Source organism: Aplidium turbinatum, chromosome 10, assembly GCF_918807975.1.
Source record: "Aplidium turbinatum chromosome 10, kaAplTurb1.1, whole genome shotgun sequence".
In the NCBI taxonomy this organism is placed as follows: Eukaryota; Metazoa; Chordata; class Ascidiacea; order Aplousobranchia; family Polyclinidae; genus Aplidium; species Aplidium turbinatum.
The window spans coordinates 18,839,749-18,860,507 of record NC_137481.1 but is presented as its reverse complement, the minus strand read 5'-3'; the positions used below and the strand labels follow the sequence as shown (position 1 = coordinate 18,860,507).

General features: G+C 38.0%; 1 protein-coding gene across 1 annotated transcript; it reads left to right on the top strand.

The window, feature by feature from the left end:
- Window positions 1–649: 649 nt before the first annotated feature.
- On the top strand, window positions 650–2,346 carry LOC145779036 (uncharacterized). Its single transcript, XM_082590618.1, has 2 exons — window positions 650–1,317; window positions 2,127–2,346. The coding sequence occupies exons 1-2, from the start codon at window positions 650–652 to the stop codon at window positions 2,344–2,346; spliced, it is 888 nt and encodes a 295-aa protein (XP_082446744.1).
- The last annotated feature ends 18,413 nt before the right edge of the window (window positions 2,347–20,759 follow it).

Sequence of the window (20,759 nt, the reverse complement as noted above, 5' to 3'; positions counted from 1 at the left end):
CAAAGATGCAGCATTACGAGAAAGTTGGGTTAAAGCTATTCCTCGTAAGGATTGGATTGTGTCAGATACACATAAAGTGTGTGCAAAACATTTTCACGAAGAGGATTTTATACAGGTTTCTTCAGATATTCGCAAAAAATATACGTCTTGCCAGAGACACGCAAGAGTTAAAGCGCTTACGCATAAAATCCACTGCTGTTCCAAAAGTATTTCCAGAATTGCCAGGATACCTTTCGAAACCATCTTCTTCAGCCCGTGCTACTTTTGCTAGTAGGCTACTGCGTCAGCAAGGCGATATGTGGAAAATGAAAGAATCCAGCAGAAAAATCAGCGCTTGCTTCAGCAAGATGTTTTTGATAACTTTGCATCACTTAAAGCCAAACTGAAAGATGCGCATCTTCATCTACCTTTTGGATTTGTAACTGTTTTTAAAGAAACCACAGTTGTCTTTCATTATGTAAAATATGCTGAGGATTTTGCAAGTGCCCCCCAGCTGCTTGGATCTGTAATAGTGACTGAGAGCTGGAAAGTTACTGCATTTGTTTCTTTGGCTGTAGTGCCACCACATTTGTATAAGCATTTGCTGCAGTCTCAATCATTGAAAACCACCTCTGAATTGGCGAATATTCTAGCTTTCTGCAAATCTACTATGGATGAACAAGATTCTAAAAATACCAGCAATCGTATAAGTTTTGTTAGCATTGCTGTATCTGCATTACAAAACTATCTCTCAGCGGAGACACTGCCTGACTGCGGAGATGATGGCCATTCAGATGCATCACTAATTCTGTTTATATGTGAACAGCTTAACCTGCTTCTAGTTGCAAAACAAGAACGCCATTACTCCAGCAACTTAATAACTGTGTCTTACTTGTGGCAGCTGAAGAGCACTTCTTTGTACAAGATATTAAAGAAGTTTTTTATTTTGCCTTCTATAAGACGACTTCAACAGCTTTCTGTTTCAAACACTGTGAATGGTGGACAAATTGATGTGCAGTACATAAAGCAACGCACTGCTTCCCTACGGAACGAAGAGCGAATTGTCACTTTGATGATAGATGAGGTTTATACAGCGCAAAGAATAGAGTACAGTAATGGAGCCTTTGTTGGACTTACGGAAGATGGGACTTCTGCAAAGACGGTTCTCACATTTATGGTGCAGTCAACATGTGGAAAATATAAGGATGTCATCTGCTTGATACCTGTCAACAAATTGGACACTAAGTTGCAGCGCTTCTGGTTCAACAAGATAATGGTGGCACTGCATGACATTTTGGTCGTGATTGCTGTATCTGTTGACAATCATGTTTGTAATAGGTATGTAAATTAATTAGGCCTACTGTATATATATAATAGTTAATTAGAAGGTCTTATTCAAATAGAATCTAATTTGAATAAGACCTTCTGATGATCCGTTAGGTGAAACAATTTGTAAAGGCTTCAGATAGTAATAACTATATTTGATTTAATTCGCTCTGCTTTGCCTTTTTGCTTGGTATTGAGCACTTTTTGTAGTATTAATAGTTTTCATTGTTTTAATAGTTAATTATATAATAGATACATTAACTTTGTTGGTTGAACTACAATGCATGTGAAGTATACTAGACCAGTGGACAACATTAAAATATTATCAAATATCCTCTATGGTATCAACTTTTGAACGGGTAATTCCATCTTTGATTTAGATTTTTTTTTAATTTGACATTAAATATGTGCCAGAATTGTTTGCTTTTTTGAACAAGGAAAAAAAAAGATTTCTATTGTATGGTTTTTGCGGATGCTAAATTGTTGCGGCAGTTTTATTTTTTCTACAACTTCCTCAATTGTTATGCACCGTATAGTAGCCTATAGTACCAATATAACCGTAATAGTTGTGCTTTGCTGCTATTCTATATTATTTGTTTGAACAAACTGTCATGGGTAGTATTAGACTGTCACAATCTACTAGTGCTGTTGATAAAGTACCGTTACTAAGTGGAAAATGGTAGGAGGGTGCACATTTTAAAGATACATGTAATGTAACATCTAACGATCAATGGTTGGATGCACCCGTCGTCGCATGGTGTATACCTTGACTGGTAAGAAACAGTGGTTGTGGAGCACTAATTGCAATTCATTTGTTTTAGGAAGATGTTCATGGACTTGTGTGGAGGCAAACTTTCACAAAGTATTGTTCACCCAACAAAGCAGGACGAACGCCTCGATCACGTGAAAAGATTGTATTCTATAGAAGAGCACAAAACATTAAAGATTGCTCACACACTGCAAAAAGCATCTTTAAATCCAAGCAATCTTCCAAAGATGCGCCTGCCACACTGTCAAGTAACCGTAAAATTCGCAAATTGACAGGAAAAGGTTCTGTTAGAAAAGAATCGTTGTAATGCCTTTTGTTGTTTTCTGTTTTATTTTTGTATGTTGGAAGAATTTTTGGCTGTAAACTGTTTTGAAAGTTATAAGCTTTCGATTTCTTGCAGTAAGTTGTCTACTGCTGGTCTACTTATGCTGTTTATTGACAAGAGGTTCAACCTCTGATGTTTCTACATACTTTGCTTTTGTCGTGTCTTACCCCTACCCGGTATTTTTTGAACATTTTTTTGTCTAAATGTTCCCCGATAAACTTCAAAAAAAGTCAGAAGATATCAGCTTCTTGCATGAACCGTTTTTACGTCGTAAAACATTTATCGCAAAAGGAGGGTCAGTATGCGCGCCGGGTGGGGTACGGTATGTATTAACCTCCGATGAACCTTTTATGTTTTACCAATTTACAACGTCCAGGTTGCTATTATTATGCGTTTAATATACTTTTGTGTTGCTTTGTGAAGCACCATAGAGCTACCATAAATGCTGTTTTCCACTGTGTAGACCTGGTTGCAATACTGCATGACATCATCGACTTAGGATCTATGCTATGATATCCATTTGTTTAGTCACAGTTATTGTCCTGTACTATGCTTTGTGCTGGCATGATTTACCTATACCAGTATCAAGTTATTCATGCCTTGTGTTTTTGGTGTATAAAGCGTCTTAGTTTTTGTTTACCATATTGTCACTTGTCAGGTTTGGTAGTTTATCAAGCATGAATCTTGCTTTGTTGGGTTTAATGTTGTTAAGAAACTGATCTTTTTAAGATCTTCTTACGTTGATTTAACGTTTAGTGACATTGAATTGATGGGAAATATGACGATTAGCTGTTAGGTTTGTATAGCGTACACTTCTGAAACATAGATCAAGCTTTACTGCAAGCTATAGCCTATATGGATTTCATTGTACATATTAAATGTTACGTTGAAATTACGAAAATAAACGTTTAATTAACGTTGATATAAGTCTAATTTGTATTCACCTGGTGACCATTATGCTCAAAACCAGGTGTAGAAGAAAGAATTGCTTTGGTTTTACTCAAATACTATTTTGACTAAGTAGGACTACTAATGAAAGGGCTAAAAAAGCTTTCGCGTCCGCGTACTCTATTGGTCAGTGGGCCGTGCTTAATTTACTTTCGTGTACGTAATCTTTAAATTTGCACCGCATGCACGTGTTAAACTTTTGTAGTTTTGCCACCTTTTCCTTTTGTTGGTTTTGTTCCCTTTCACTATTTGTAACTTTATCATTGCTGTTGTTTTCCGACAAAGAAAAATAAATTGAATTGAAAAAACATTTTGAAGTGCTTTCACCAGTGGTAGTGGACATCTGGCATCACTGATGTGCCTGAAGCCAGAGAATCTGTAGCCTAATCTAAAACCTAGTCTTAAACTCCCTTTCCTTTGTTCTTTATTTTTTGCTAATGTCCTTACAAATTGTGACCCTTTTTGTGCTCTTGCTGAGTTTTTGAAAAAAAAAAACTTTGAAAGGAACAGATAAGAATTTTAGACTGGCAATCGGGTTCCTTTTTCAACAGTCAAGCTTAATGCAGTAGATTGAAGAAAACTAGTCGATATGGCCAGCTTATTTGACATCATGAAATGGGTTGTTTTGTACTGCTACAAGGGCCTTAATTATTATTTCATTCATATTTTGTATAGGCTGTAACAGCAACCTATAAGCATGACTGTAAATCAAATTTGAATAACTGATGTAAGCAAAGCCAACAGCCGTAGGTTGAAGAGTTACACATTTTGGGAGGGCAAACAAAGTTTGTCTGTGCAAATACACTTTCAAAAATGCAACATTACTCACAGTGAGGTGGTGTATAGTCTAATACAAGGGCCGGGAACCTTTTTAGGTAAGAAAGCCATGAAAGCTACCGTACATTTTTGAAAATGTACCGTACGGTATATGATATATAATGTTTTCCTAAGAACCATAGGCTACTGGTATACCACCGTACCTTTAATGCTTTTACACTTTATACAACCAACATGTAGTGGCAGGTGATGACTTGTAAAGTGGGGGCCATGTGTTTACTGCACATGAGAAAAACATCAGGTTTCTGGCAGACCTTCTCAGAAAAAATTAATAAAAAAGCATTTTGTTGCATTCTTTCTAAGCGTATTTTCAGCTTTAAATTGTAATAAAAAGTTACCGTAAGATAAAACTTTCTGTGAGCCAGATGCCATCACGAAGAGCTGTATATGGCTCGCGAGCCATTGGTTCTCGACTCCTGGTCCAGGTCAATACACAAATCGGGTTAAGACTGTAGCGGAGTGTAGCCCCTCCATTACAAATGATCACGAGCTGCCACACTGCAATGATCTATTCACTTACAACTGACATTTCTAGACAAAATTACGAAGAAAAAAATCACACTTATTTTATGGTGGCCCATACAAATTCAATGATTAATTCAAGAGGAAATTTTTTAAATGCAAGCCTTAAAGCAGCCGGTGGCCATGGCCGCTAAGTAGTGCTTGAATGACCGCCTGTGCTACCTCCTCCGTCGGCCAAGTTTGGCCGCCGGTTTCTTCTAGCCAATTAATTAATTTCGCAATAGAATGATCGTGGATTAAGTGTCGAAAATATGTAGTATCAAAGAGTGACGCAGAATTAGGTCAGCGCATCAAACGGTAGTCACTACCAGGGTTCGATCTTAGCACTGATCCTCTGGCCAATGTCTAGTGCGAGTTCCCCGCGGACCAGTACGAATCGTTTCGCACTGGTCCGACTGTCCAGTGCGAAAATATCATCGTATTATGTCGTTTGATCGTTTAAGAGTGCGTGGTTCTCATTTGCGCTTCTCTTCAAACAACAAAACACGTGATCCGTGCGTGTTAAACCGTAAGAAAAAGGCAATCGCAAGACCACGTGTTAAATCGTAAGAAATAAGCAATCGCAACATCACGTGACGGTGTTAAGTCGTAGGAAAAAGGGTAATCGCAACAACACGTGACACGGGCAGGTTTGACAACATTCTGAGCTGAGTAGACCTGGTTCTGAGTATGCCAGCCAGCTCAGGCAAACGATTGCCAGCCAGCCAGGCAAACGATTCATCTGTGAGGTCAAGAAGGCCCGACACTGGCTATGTGTTTACAAGGCCAGACAAACACACATCGATTCCGATTATGACACCGTGAATCCGTGATCGTCCCGTCATCAAATTCCGATTATGACCCATCATCGGATTCAGAAATTGAAGAAGAGCCCCAAGTAGATTGAAGACTCAACGCAGATTGAATGTCTTGCCTAGATAAACTGTTGTTACTGTTATTGCCATTGTATTATATATATATTTCCAAATTTTCCATGTTATTGCCACCATTCATTATTGTCGTTTTAAGGTGGTTTTTCCTGGGTTGGCCTCGTGTTTCCCACGACAATCTTGTTTTTATCAGTAAACGGGACGGACCAGTGCGATCTCGTGCGGACCAGTGCAAATGGTGAGCCACTGGTCCGGTTGGCCAGTGCGAAAAAAAGTTAAGGTCGAACCCTGACTACTGTTGTATTGAATATATCCAGCTGCGATCAGCAGCGCTGTGAGTCTTGTTTGCAATTCCCAATGTTTATTTTAACGAAGTGTTAATCCGAAGTGCTAATTTACATCGGCTGGCAATATTGTAGTTTTTATATCGCTTCAATGTTGTCGGACATTGAATCGTTGTTAAAAAGGAGAACTAGGTTAGTTGACATCCGTGGGTAAAACACGTGTCTTCATAGTTGAGAACGCTGTGGGTTAGTGACTTCACACCCTCAATGGTGACATCATAACGGAATAAATGGTCAAGTTTTATGAAAAGCGGTATGCAGTTGAAACAATTTACTGAGCTGCGAGCAGTTAAAACAATTTAGGGTCATTAGATGGTCCCGCAATACCGGATTACAATCCCGATAAAGCATTTAATGCGTGGTACAACGATTGTATTGCAGGATGTCGCCCAGACTTCAACAATGCTAAGTGATCATTTTAACATTGTTGCAAGTTTAATGCTATTTACTTGTGCTATCGTTCTTGTATTTTGGCCTCCAAGCACGCAGATTTGGCCGCCGAGTAGGAGTTCTCGGTAGGCCACGATGGCTGCCGGAAAAAAACATGAGTTTTAAGGCCTGAAATGTTTGCGGAAACTCCGATCAACCACTTTGGCTTTGTTCTATTTTTTCTCTTGATCTTTACAGGGTACAAAGTTTTCACTGTTCACTTGTTCAATGTTCAGGGTACACTTTAATCCACTTTAATTTACATTCATAACCCTGTCTATGTCCCAATTACCCTAAATAAACCATCAAATTGAATCTTTTTTGCATCAAACTTGCATCTTTGAAAAAAAAACACTTTTAGTACCGGTATTTGATATAATATTACAATGGAATCATCATCAATGTTCTTTCAACACCATCATGGCAGTGGCTATTTGACCGGCGCCGGTCTTTGAATCTGAAACACTATTTGACCGGTCATGGCGTCACTATACAGTCACTTTTTTCTTTTTCTCTTTCAAAGCAAAAGACGAGAAGCGTATATAAGTTCTAAATCCAACCATCTCACTCAACTCGTAATGTGGCGCATGCGATACGTCGCCGCCTCCGACTCTAGAGGGACTGAGTTCGATACTACCCGGAAGCGTTCTTTTTTTTTATTTATTTTTTTTAACTAAATTTTGACACGAAGTGCATTTTTGTAGTCAGTTTTTAATTATTTTTTATGTCTTTTCAAATGTGAGTAATAAAGTTGGAGTTTTTTTAATTTGCTGGAATTTGAGAATTTCTCTGGGCAATTTTCCGATTGTGGCCGTGCTAACTACTGATACGGTATATAGTAGGGTGTTGCAAATTTTACAACCTATGTTGAAAATATGATTTTCTGACCGGAAATGGCGTGAAACGACACCAAAAAAATTTTTTTTGAAAAATTTCAAGGTTTAGGTGTCCCACACTCACCCCGAAAATTTTGCGTTTTGCCGCAAATGAACATATTTTCAAATGCATGCAATTTCTGCATTTTACATCATAACCACACCATGTTGGGTATCATTTTGATCAGAATTTTATGGAGAACATCACTTAACTATCAAAAGTTAATTTTCTGCAAGAATGTAAAAATTGAAAATTTGGCCTGGTGTAATATTTTGACAAAAATCCATTCGAAAAAGGTGGAAAAATTGGAAAATTAGACACAAAATGTTTTGAAACATATGGTTACTACGATAGTCTTATCAGTTAAATGCCAAACAGTGTCAAAACTAAGTGTCAAAGATCATTGGGCTTGTCAATCATCCTTGAAAATCACCGTCTCATCCAAAACTTTGAAGCTATCCAACTCTTGTATCATGGGCCAATCTAATTGATATTTGCTGGTACACCTTCTCTTTTTCTTTGAAGTGTCAAAACTGTGTGATATCCGAACATATTGATGTGACATAAGCTCGTATTTTGTCATCAGTTTCTTTTATTTTGTCGTCTGACATTGCATCGTTTCTGTCTTCAACCTTTCGGTTATTCAAACATCTGGTGATGTTGCCAATCAGCCTCTCATTCGCCATCTGGTTGTTTTTGAAGGACACCCATTCAACCAATCATTAGGCTGGCCTAGTGACAAACAAGGAGAGCAAAGAAACCTTGCCTGAAAAACGGCGTCCCACAGCAGGGATTGGTACTGGCTCCACTTCTTTTCAACATCTACACCCACGACCTGCCAACTACGGTTTCCGCAAAATATGCTTATGCGGACGACCTGGCAATTCTCCACTCCACAAAGTCGTGGGAAAGTCTAGAAGACACCTTGAGCCAAGACATGAAAACTCTCTCAGCCTAACTCCAGAACTGGCGACTGAAATTCAGCGAAACCAAAACTGTGGCAGCAGCTTTCCACCTCCATAATCGGGAAGCTGATCGTGAGCTACACGTCCAGAACAACGGAAAATCTCTGTCCTTCTGCCCCGAACCAAGATATCTTGGGGTGACACTGGACAGATCGCTCACATACCGCCACCATTTGGTGTCACTGCGCAAGAAACTCACATCCCGCGCTGCGCTACTCAAGCGCCTGGCAGGCTCTAGCTGGAGGGCGAGGGCTGACACTTTGCGTATAGCAGCCCTAGCCCTTGTCTACTCTTCAGCAGAGTACTGTGGGCTCGGGTTCCAAATAGCGACTGTCAGAACAGCGACTGTCAATAGAGCGACCACACGACAGCGATTAATTAAAAACAGCGACTGTCAATAGAGCGACTACACGACAGCGATTCATCAAGAACTCGATTAATTAAAAACAGCGACCTCGAAATTTGGCCTCCAAGTCAAAACCTGCTGACTGGCATGATATAAATCCAAAAATTATGAAGTCGCTATTATGAAGTCGCTATTATGAAGTCGCCATTATGACAGTCGCTGTTTTGACAGTCGCTATCCGGCCTGGATGCCGTACTGTGCACCTGTTTGGTGCTGCAGTGCTCACTGCCATAAACAGCGCCCTGCGCACAGTGACCGGATGCCTGCATCCCACACCATTGGACAATCTCCCCATTCTCGCTGGCATCCAACCCACTGAGCTTCGTCGTGAAGAAGCCACTCTGTCACTCGATCGACAGGCACTGGAGCCTAACCACCTTCTCCACTACAAGATCTCTGCTCTCCCAAACGAGCACCCCCGTCGACTGAAATCAAGACACCCATTCGTGCCAGCCGCTCAACTTCTTATCAACAAAGCTGATGTACAAGACATCTCTGCGGCTGCTTGGGCGGACCATAAATGGAGTTCTGAATGGAAGTCAACCGCCACCAGACTCTATTCGTTCATCCCCGACGCTGACACACGCCCCATCGGTCTAACACTATCAAGACAGGCATGGGTGCGCCTCAACCGTCTCCGTACGGGCGTCAGGTTTTCCTCTCAACCATGCATCAATGGGGAATGGCCTCTTCCTCCTCCTGTGAACGTGGTGCCGAGGAACGGACCACAGACCACATCATCAATGACTGCTCCATCTTCAAGCCACCTAACGGAGTGGAAGGTCTGCGTGTCATGGATGATGAAACCAAAGACTGGCTGCTCTCTAGCAGCCTTCCAGGGGTCTGCTACTATTCGGCGAGTCCGATTCGGCGAGTCCGATTCGACTAATCCGATTCGGCGAGTTCCCTATTCGGCGAGAGCCTTTTTCGGCGAGTGCCCTATTCGGCGAGTTTTTGAAATTTTATTTTTAAAAGGGAATTATCGGGTACCGTAGCCTAATTAGTAATTATAATTGCCGTTTTTACATCGTTAAACGTTGAAATCGTGCAGAAAGGAATAAAAATAAAATGTTTGAACTATTAAATTAAAATTCGTTATGTCAGTTCAGTTGAGTTGTTTTTATTTCTGACCATCATATGAAAAACAATACACGTCAACATAGCAAAGGTAGATGCGACAAAACGCGAACGTTAAAACGTGCTTGAATTCGTCATGTCAGTTCAGTTGTTTTTATTTTTGATCATGATATCAAAAACAATTCACGTCAACATAGCAAAGGTGTAGAAAAAGGTAGAAGCGACAAAACGCGAACGTTAAAACGTGTTTGTGACCGAAGTAAGTTATTGAGTTGAAAGAAATTTGGCACGGTCGCAACACCTTCAGAAAAATTTAAGAAATAAAGGAAAAATAAAAAAAAGAAAATGTTACAAAAAAAAATCATGTTTAATGTCTATAAGTTAGTACTTTTGAATAGTTAAAATGATTAGCTTGGATCAACAAATGTGTGGCCTACAGCTTGGATTGAAAGGAAATTATCGGGTACCGTAGCCTAGTTATCCCAACCAGCAGAAATTGCCGTTTTTACATCGTTTTAACGTCGCTAAACGTTGAAATCGTGTAAAAGAGAGAACTCTGATGACTAGAATACGTTGAAACTGGGAAACATTCACAGAAGCCCTTCGATTTGTTCCAAGCCATTTAGCATAACAGTTCATTTGTACATTGATTCAACGTCTGAATACATTATCTTAAAAATGCATAATCTTAAAAATGCAACGTATCGAAGGGCTTTTGTGAATGTTTTTCAGTTTCAACGCAGGCCTTAAAACTCGTGTTTTTTTCCGGCAGCCATCGTGGCCTACCGAGAGCTCCTTCTCGGCGGCCAAATCTGCGTGCTTGGAGGCCAAAATACAATAACGATAGCACAAGTAAATAGCATTAAACTTGCAACAATGTTAAAATGATCACTTAGCGTTGTTGAAGTCTGGGCGACGTCCTGCAATAGAATCGTTGTACCACGCATTAAATGCTTTATCGGGATTGTAATCCAGTATTGCGGGACCATCTAACGACACTAAATTGTTTTAACTGCTCGCAGCTCAGTAAATTGTTTCAACTGCATATACCGCCTTTCATAAAATCTGACCATTTATTCCGTTATAATGTCATCATTGAGGGTATGAAGTCACTAACCCACAGCGTTTTCAACTATGAAGATACGTGTTTTACCCACGGATGTCAACTAACCTAGTTCTCCTTTTTAACAACGATTCAATATCCGACAACATTGAATCGATATAAAAACGACAATATTGCCAGCCGATGTAAATTAGCACTTCGCATTAACACTTCGTTAAAGTAAACATCGGGAATTGCAAACAAGACTTACAGCGCTGGTGATCGCAGCTGGATATATTCAATACAACAGTGGTGACTATGATGCGCTGACCTATTTCTGCGTCACTCTTTGATACTACATATTTTCGACATTTAATCCACGATCATTCTATTGCGAAATTAAATAATTGGCTAGAAGAAACCGGCGGCCAAACTTGGCCGACGGAAGAGGTAGCACAGGCGGTCATTCAAGCACTACTTAGCGGCCATGGCCGCGATGGTCGCCGGCTGCTTTAAGGTTTGCAACGTATCCTAGTCATCAAAGTTCTCTTTTCTACACGATTTCAACGTTTAGCGACGTTAAAACGATAAGCCACACATTTGGTGAGTCTTTTCATTCTGTTACTACAATGTAAAAATGAACTGTTTGGCTAACTGGGTTCTTGGAACAAATTTTTGCTGGTAGGGATAACTAGGCTACGGTACCCGATAATTTCCTTTCAATCCAAGCTGTAGGCCACACATTTGTTGATCCAAACTAATCATTTTAACTATTCAAAAGTACTAACTTATAGATATAAACATGATTTTTTTTTGTAACATTTTATTTTTTTTATTTTCCCTTCACATCTTAAATTTTTCTGAAGGTGTTGCGACCGTGCCAAATTTCTTTCAACTCAATAACTTACTTCGGTCACAAGCACGTTTTAGCGTTCGCGTTTTGTCGCTTCTACCTTTGCTATGTTGACGTGTATTGTTTTTGATATGATGGTCTGAAATAAAAACAACTGAACTGACATAACGAATTTTAATTTAATAGTTCAAACATTTTATTTTTATTCCATTCTGCACGTTCAGCGACGTTAAAACGATGTGAAAACAGTTAGGCTGCGGTACCCGATAATTACCTTTCAAAAATAAAATTTCAAAAACTCGCCGAATAGGGCACTCGCCGAAAAAGGCTCTCGCCGAATAGGGAACTCGCCGAATCGGACTAGCCGAATCGGACTCGCCGAATCGGACTCGCCGAAACGGGCCATTCCGGCCTTCCAGTGTAGTCTGGCAACATCGTGAATCTGGGGTGGTAAAAGGATAGACCCTCGGCCCCAGACGCTCACACGATGACGACGACACAGTTTTGACACTTCAAAGAAAAAGAGAAGGTGTACCAGCAAACATCAATTAGATTGGCCCATGATACAAGAGTTGGATAGCTTCAAAGTTTTAGATGAGATGGTGATTTTCAAGGATGATTGACAAGCCCAATGATCTTTGACACTTAGTTTTGACACTGTTTGGCATTTAACTGATAAGACTATTGTAGTATTGTGTATATAACATACCCTATGTTTCAAAACATTTTGTGTCTAATTTTCCAATTTTTCCACCTTTTTCGAATGGATTTTTGTCAAAATATTACACCAGGCCAAATTTTCAATTTTTACATTCTTGCAGAAAATTAACTTTTGATAGTTTAGTGATGTTCTCCATAAAATTCTGATCAAAATGATACCCAACATGGTGTGGTTATGATGTAAAATGCAGAAATTGCTTGCGTTTGAAAATATGTTCATTTGCGGTAAAACGCAAAATTTTTGGGGTGAGCGTGGGACACCTAAAACATAAAATTTTTCAAAAATTTTTTCTTCTGGTGTCGTTTCACGCCATTTCCGGTCAGAAAATCATACTTCCAAAAAGAGATTCAAAATTTTTTTGAAAAACGCAACACCTTAGTATATAAATTCAAAGAAAATGAAGGGGTGTACCAGCAAACATCTATAGGATTGGCCCATGATACAAGAGAAGGATCCCCAGAGGATACAAACTGATATGAATAAATCAACAAGTGAATAAAAAAATAACAGTTAACCTCTCAAGTACATGTAGCTCCACACAGAGTGAAATTTACATGCCTTTTGACTCTTTTTTATTTCTTTAAAAGTATTATTGACTCAAAAAGAATGTCTAAAAAGACATTACGAAAAGTAACTACGGACAAAGGCCAGTGTTTCGATCTTCCGATCTCTTCAGCGTAGTAAAGTGAAAGTTGTCTTGAACTTGAAGCGTTGGTTGAGATGATGATTTGAAACTTGAGTGATTGTTGTGAGACAATGAGCCTGGATTTAAGTTTTAAAGTTGGACCTCAGCGAAACGTAGTTTTACAGCCTATTAGAAAGTGTGATTTTTTTAAAAGAATTTGTGCTAAGAAATGGCAGGAAACTGTTAAAAATAAAAACTAGAAAAAAAGACAAGAATTTGCAACTGAGCTAAGACAAAACAATCATCTGAGATGGATCTAAAATACAAGAAATTAAATTCTAGCGGCACATATAAGTATTAAAATTCAAAGAAAATGAAGGGGTGTACCAGCAAACATCTATAGGATTGGCCCATGATACAAGAGAAGGATCCCCAGAGGATACAAACTGATATGAATAAATCAACAAGTGAATAAAAAAATAACAGTTAACCTCTCAAGTACATGTAGCTCCACACAGAGTGAAATTTACATGCCTTTTGACTCTTTTTTATTTCTTTAAAAGTATTATTGACTCAAAAAGAATGTCTAAAAAGACATTACGAAAAGTAACTACGGACAAAGGCCAGTGTTTCGATCTTCCGATCTCTTCAGCGTAGTAAAGTGAAAGTTGTCTTGAACTTGAAGCGTTGGTTGAGATGATGATTTGAAACTTGAGTGATTGTTGTGAGACAATGAGCCTGGATTTAAGTTTTAAAGTTGGACCTCAGCGAAACGTAGTTTTACAGCCTATTAGAAAGTGTGATTTTTTTAAAAGAATTTGTGCTAAGAAATGGCAGGAAACTGTTAAAAATAAAAACTAGAAAAAAAGACAAGAATTTGCAACTGAGCTAGGACAAAACAATCATCTGAGATGGATCTAAAATACAAGAAATTAAATTCTAGCGGCACATATAAGTATTAAAATTCAAAGAAAATGAAGGGGTGTACCAGCAAACATCTATAGGATTGGCCCATGATACAAGAGAAGGATCCCCAGAGGATACAAACTGATATGAACAAGTGAATAAACTCTAACTCTGTGTGGAGCTACATGTACTTGAGAGGTTAACTGTTATTTTTTTATTCACTTGTTGATTTATTCATATCAGTTTGTATCCTCTGGGGATCCTTCTCTTGTATCATGGGCCAATCCTATAGATGTTTGCTGGTACACCCCTTCATTTTCTTTGAATTTTAATACTTATATGTGCCGCTAGAATTTAATTTCTTGTATTTTAGATCCATCTCAGATGATTGTTTTGTCCTAGCTCAGTTGCAAATTCTTGTCTTTTTTTCTAGTTTTTATTTTTAACAGTTTCCTGCCATTTCTTAGCACAAATTCTTTTAAAAAAATTACACTTTCTAATAGGCTGTAAAACTACGTTTCGCTGAGGTCCAACTTTAAAACTTAAATCCAGGCTCATTGTCTCACAACAATCACTCAAGTTTCAAATCATCATCTCAACCAACGCTTCAAGTTCAAGACAACTTTCACTTTACTACGCTGAAGAGATCGGAAGATCGAAACACTGGCCTTTGTCCGTAGTTACTTTTCGTAATGTCTTTTTAGACATTCTTTTTGAGTCAATAATACTTTTAAAGAAATAAAAAAGAGTCAAAAGACATGTAAATTTCACTCTGTGTGGAGCTACATGTACTTGAGAGGTTAACTGTTATTTTTTTATTCACTTGTTGATTTATTCATATCAGTTTGTATCCTCTGGGGATCCTTCTCTTGTATCATGGGCCAATCCTATAGATGTTTGCTGGTACACCCCTTCATTTTCTTTGAATTTTAATACTTATATGTGCCGCTAGAATTTAATTTCTTGTATTTTAGATCCATCTCAGATGATTGTTTTGTCCTAGCTCAGTTGCAAATTCTTGTCTTTTTTTCTAGTTTTTATTTTTAACAGTTTCCTGCCATTTCTTAGCACAAATTCTTTTAAAAAAATCACACTTTCTAATAGGCTGTAAAACTACGTTTCGCTGAGGTCCAACTTTAAAACTTAAATCCAGGCTCATTGTCTCACAACAATCACTCAAGTTTCAAATCATCATCTCAACCAACGCTTCAAGTTCAAGACAACTTTCACTTTACTACGCTGAAGAGATCGGAAGATCGAAACACTGGCCTTTGTCCGTAGTTACTTTTCGTAATGTCTTTTTAGACATTCTTTTTGAGTCAATAATACTTTTAAAGAAATAAAAAAGAGTCAAAAGGCATGTAAATTTCACTCTGTGTGGAGCTACATGTACTTGAGAGGTTAACTGTTATTTTTTTATTCACTTCCTTAGTATATAGCCTACATAATTTTTCAATTCAGGCACGTTTTAAACTTTTCAAGGTTTTGCCACGTCTTCCCGTTCATTAACGTGCTGGGAGGTCTATATGTATCGATTTTTGTAGTTAGTATCTTTTTCGTCCCGGACGCGTTAATGACGAAAAATAAAATGATTGATTGATGTGACCGTGTTTGCCGAACGAAGCAATACATTTTTGCTCTCAACAAAATGCACTTTGGGTCAAAATTTAGTTAAAAAAAAAGAACGCTTCTGGGTAGTATCGAACTCAGTCCCTCTAGAATAGGAAGCGGCGACGTACCACACGCGCCACATAACGAGTTGAATAAATGGTTGGATTCAGAACTTATATGCGCGCTTCTCATCTTTTGCTTTGAAAGAGAAAAAGAAAAAAAGTGACTGGACAATGACGTAATGACGGTCAAATAGTGTTTCAGATTCAAAGACCGGCGCCGGTCAAATAGCCACTGCCTTACGTTAATAACTGGACAATTTTTATAGTAGAATATGGACAAAAAATTACAAAACCTTAACAGGTTTTTGATGCTAAAACAGAAACCTCATACACTACAGAATACCAGTACCCAGCAGTATCCAAATGAATTTTTAAAATAAGCTTACATCTGCTTACTAATTGCATTTTTTTATATTTAATTTCTGCCGATACTCAATCGAAGCTTAACATTTAGCCCAAATTGCAATACCAAATACATAAGCTTCCAAAACTGATGATGCTACACTTTACATTCCAAGAAAATGTGGTTTCTTTAAAATACAACACTAGATACAAAGTTCCTAAACTGGTAAAATGTTAAAAACTCATACCGGTAGTAAAATTTGATTTGTCCAAATAACTAGACATTTTTGCCCAAATGATTTTATCAACATTTGCAGTAGCATATAGAGAAGAAAGTCTCCAGGTTACCGGTACCCAGCAGTGAAGAAATATAGCCTACTCCTACATGCTATTGAATAAGCTTATGCTACCTTTGTTTGCCAATTATGTTTTTTTACACATGCTTTTTGCAAATGTTGAATTAAAGTTTATCACTCTGCCGATATTGCAGTAGCCTACCACATGCAATAGTTTCCAATATCGATAATAATTAAGGATGTGCCGATTAATCGTAATCGGCAGGTATCGGCAATTTTTGGAGAATCGGCATCGGAAAAAATTGCCGATTCTTTATCAAAGTTTCCTAATCAAAAGTAGCGCGAGCGCGTGGAAATACCGATCAAAGAACGGTTTCTTTGAACAACCGCATCAGCGTCAACTAGCATTCGGAGAGCGGTAGTCTAAAACTCTAAATTATGACGATTGTCCGCCATTTTGTAAACTCTTGTTTAGTAGGCACAAGATCAAAATACTTTCTTTCTTTGAAATGACGAAAAACGTTCAAAGAGAAAATCAGACCAGATAAAATATAAAAGTTGAATGATTACACAACGGTTAGAAGTTAAAGGAGAAATGGATTATTACGTAATAGTTATTATATACTTATTAGCTTACGGTATGCGAGGCGCTAAAAGCAAGTTAAGAGAAAAAGCGAGGGAGTATAAACTGCAAAGAAAATGAGAACAACTGTCTGAAAGATTCAAAACGCTTTTAGAAAAAACAAAACAAAGGGCGTCAATGGAAAACAACGAGTGAAGTTGCAAGTTATATATTTTCAGACGCTGAATTGCAGTGAATTAATCTTGTCACTTAGTAAACACGTGAAAAAAGATTACCTCGTTTGCGCAATAATCACTCGATTGTTTGTTCAACCCATGAAACGGACAATGTTACAGCCAAATGCTGTCCCAGCTCTAGTCGGCATTCGGCAAAATTAGGGAGTTTTCTTTGATCTGTAGAATATACATACCTTAATGCAGACACTTTTAGCGCAGCAAGAAGAGAAATGATTTGGTGGAAAGCAAACAATACTATGTTTCCTGAGCTGAGCAAAATTGCAAATAAATTGCTTTTGTCACCACCATCGTGGGAGCAAGTCTTTTAGGCGCTGACAGTTAGGCGCTGGTCTAATAGGCGCGCACACTGTGGCGTCTGGATATTTAGGTGCGGAGCACTGTGGCGCCCGGTCATTTAGGTGCTATTCCTACTAAAGTCTGTAGATTGTATCAGCTTGGCAGCTTGCCAGAAAATTATATCATGGCTTCAGTGAGTGAAACTGCTAAAACCGGCAATGCTTTTCACACAAAATGTTACATTGAACAGAAAAATATATTGTTGTTTTATTGATTTATTATTGTTTTATTTGTTGTTAGTCCAGGTTTGCGTTGGTGAAAGCTTTATCAATAAATTATTGAAGCTTCCGAACATTATTGAGTTCATTTTTAGTTAACTCTTTCGCGATCACGGACGTATACACACGTCTTGGGATTTTTACCATGATGACCAAGGAAGTATCCCTACGTCCAAGGTTAAAAGGTAGCCTATTTCAAGCAAAAAATAATGTAAATGATGGCAGATCCATAGTCTTTGCCTGTCCTTTTTTGGCTAATTAAAAAAAAATATTTTGGCGGTGCAGTTATCAGATGAAGACTTCTTAAAGATGGGGACACAGTGGATTTTTTTTCTTTCACTCATTGGAATTGGCAGTCAAAACTGGCTAGGCAACCCCTTACTTTGGAATTTCTCGATCAAAAAGACTGTAGGCTAAATTACGTAAACTTTTTGCGTAAAATTTTCCAAATTTTTCTATAATCATTCTGCTGTACCTCCTAAAGCATTGCGCGCAGAAACGAAGTAAATTTTTTCTCATGTGCAGAATTGTTTTGGCATTCGATTAAACTACATATGTTTTCATATTATTGTATCATGCTTGGGTAGTAAAAATTATAATGAAGTACACTTTTCTGCCAATTTTTAATTTTTTTAGAAATTAGAAAAAATACCGTTTGGAGTTGCTAGTTGTACATAAAATGTTTTAAATTTTATTGCAAAGCTTTGCATCTTCGGATAGCTGAAGATGTATGCTTTCATTTGATGTCAAGATTGTGCGTCTACGTCGATCACATGACATGTTTTTAGCGCGTAAATACAACAGTTTTGTGTGAAAAATGTCTGGTAATTTGGATTAAATATAAATTACTTCTGTTCTGGATGGATTGGCCATGTGACGAGAACGCGTAAGACGCTCTACTACTGTTCACATGAATACATTTCTACAGGGCATATAGGCTACACCTTGGCTACAAGTTGCAAGCATAATGGTGAGACTTCGCTCGTTATTAAACCTAGTCCGGGTTTTGACGGAAAACTAAGTTACTATTCACTCAAGCCTACCGCTCGCTTGAGTACAGCCTACGGTACATTTTTTACTGATGTTTAGTTATTATTTGACCTAACTAAAAGTGAACTAATACATGTTCGGAAACTTGAATAATTTATTGATAAAGCTTTCGCCGGCGCAAACCTGGACTAACAACAAATCAATGCTGAACACGCGCATTAAAAAACAATATATTTTTCTGTTCAATATAACATTTTATGTGAAAATAATTGCCGGTTTAAGCAGCTTCACTCACGGAAGCCATAACATATTTTTCTGTTCAATATAACATTTTCTGTGAAAAGCATTTCCGGTTCAAGCAGCTTCATGCTTCACCCATATATTTGTTTGTGTGAAAAAGCATTGCCAGTTTAAGCAACTTCACTCACTGAAGCCATGACCAACAACGCACACGCATTAACAAAACAATATATTTTCCTGTTCAATATAATATTTTGTGTGAAAAGCATTGCCCTACGCCCCTACCTGCCAAGCTGATACAATCTACAGACTTTACTAGGAATAGCACCTAAATGACCGGGCGCCACAGTGCTCCGCACCTAAATATCCAGACGCCACAGTGTGCGCGCCTATTAGACCAGCGCCTAACTGTCAGCGCCTAAAAGACGTGGACCCACCATCGTCGATCGAAAGCGAACGAATTTTTAGCACAGGTGGCAATATTTTTACGCCTCAACGGAATAGACTTACTCCAGCAACTGGAGAAAAGTTGATGTTATTGCATTTTAATTTACGTGCCTTTAATTTTGAATATTAAAAAGCGGAAATGTTCTTTTGTAATTATTGTTTAATCGTTGTAAAATTTGTATTCACTAAAAGTTGCTTAATGTTAATTTACTAAGCAGAGAGAAGTAACTTCCAACTCCAAGTATAGGCCTATTACGCTTAATGCGTTCAACAAACAATCGTGTGATTGCGCAAACGTAATCAAACCAGCTACCTGGTAATCTTCACGTGTTTGCTAAGCAACAAGATTGGTTGCAACTCTGCGTTCGAAAACAATACTAATTTCTTCACAAGATGTTTTTCTTTTTTCGCCTATTGATGCACTTTGAATGCAAGGCTGGTGTGTTACTTTTTTAAAGGTTTTTGTACATTCAATACCGCTGCGTTCATTTTCTTTTACACTCTAGTCTTTTTATCTTCTTGTTTCTGGCACCTTCTTGAATTCTGCGAGAAAAATACTGCAAACCGCACAAGATAATATTTTGCACACTGCATTAAGCTACGTTTATTTTGCATTCTGTGAGCAATGGCAATTTTTCTCTTTTTACTAATTTCCGTTAAATAAAATGCGTGTCTATCACCACTTTGTAGCGCGCAAGAAGCGAAGAACTACCGTGAAAAATCACGTTGTCTAGAGCAGGCGACAAAGTGAACGCTTTTAGACATTTCAAAGGCAGCTTCTTGTAACAAAATCGCAACCACTTGTAGAGCGCCAACTAAAAGCAGCTTTAATCATTTAACCAAAGAATCGGAATCGGCAAATATTTAAGAATCGGCATCGGCAAAAATTCTGTAATCGGCACATCCCTAATAATAATTAATATTTTTTACATTCAATGGAAAATATTAACGTATTTCAAAATTGTAACAATTATGTAAAGTTTGTAAACTCAGATATCAAAACATCATGGTAAGATCGATTTGTCCAAATAACTGGACATTTTTTCCCAAATTTACGAGTTTTTTTTTTCAGCGGAGAAGCATTCGCCCCCCATCTCCTACAGCTATGGATATAACTATGCTAGGCCAGAAAATGAAATTTGGGCTACCGTACTGTAAAGTGTAGTTAGCTTTATTTGGTTTAGTTATGGAGCAGAATTATTGCCTAATGTCATTGAAAGATAAAAATATTGCACCAAAATAGCTTATTGAAATGGCATTAGTTGTAGAGTTTTTTTACACAATGGAAATGCTGTTTGTATCTTTATCAGCAAATGCTTGATTTTTTGTATGTGTTTAACTTTTTATGTATCGTAGGCTATTCAATTCATTGTTTATGTATATTCATCATTTGACTTGAGATGGCTACTGACTCGAAGACCAGCTGGTCTTTTCAATGTCTCTTTGTCATATGGCACACACAGTCACACAGTTTATAGCAGTGTTTCCTAAACTTTTTTTTAATAGCGCCCTCCTGGACAACAAACAGAGTATCAAACCCCCCTTCGACAAAAAAAGTAAAACCAAAGTTGTTTTCCAT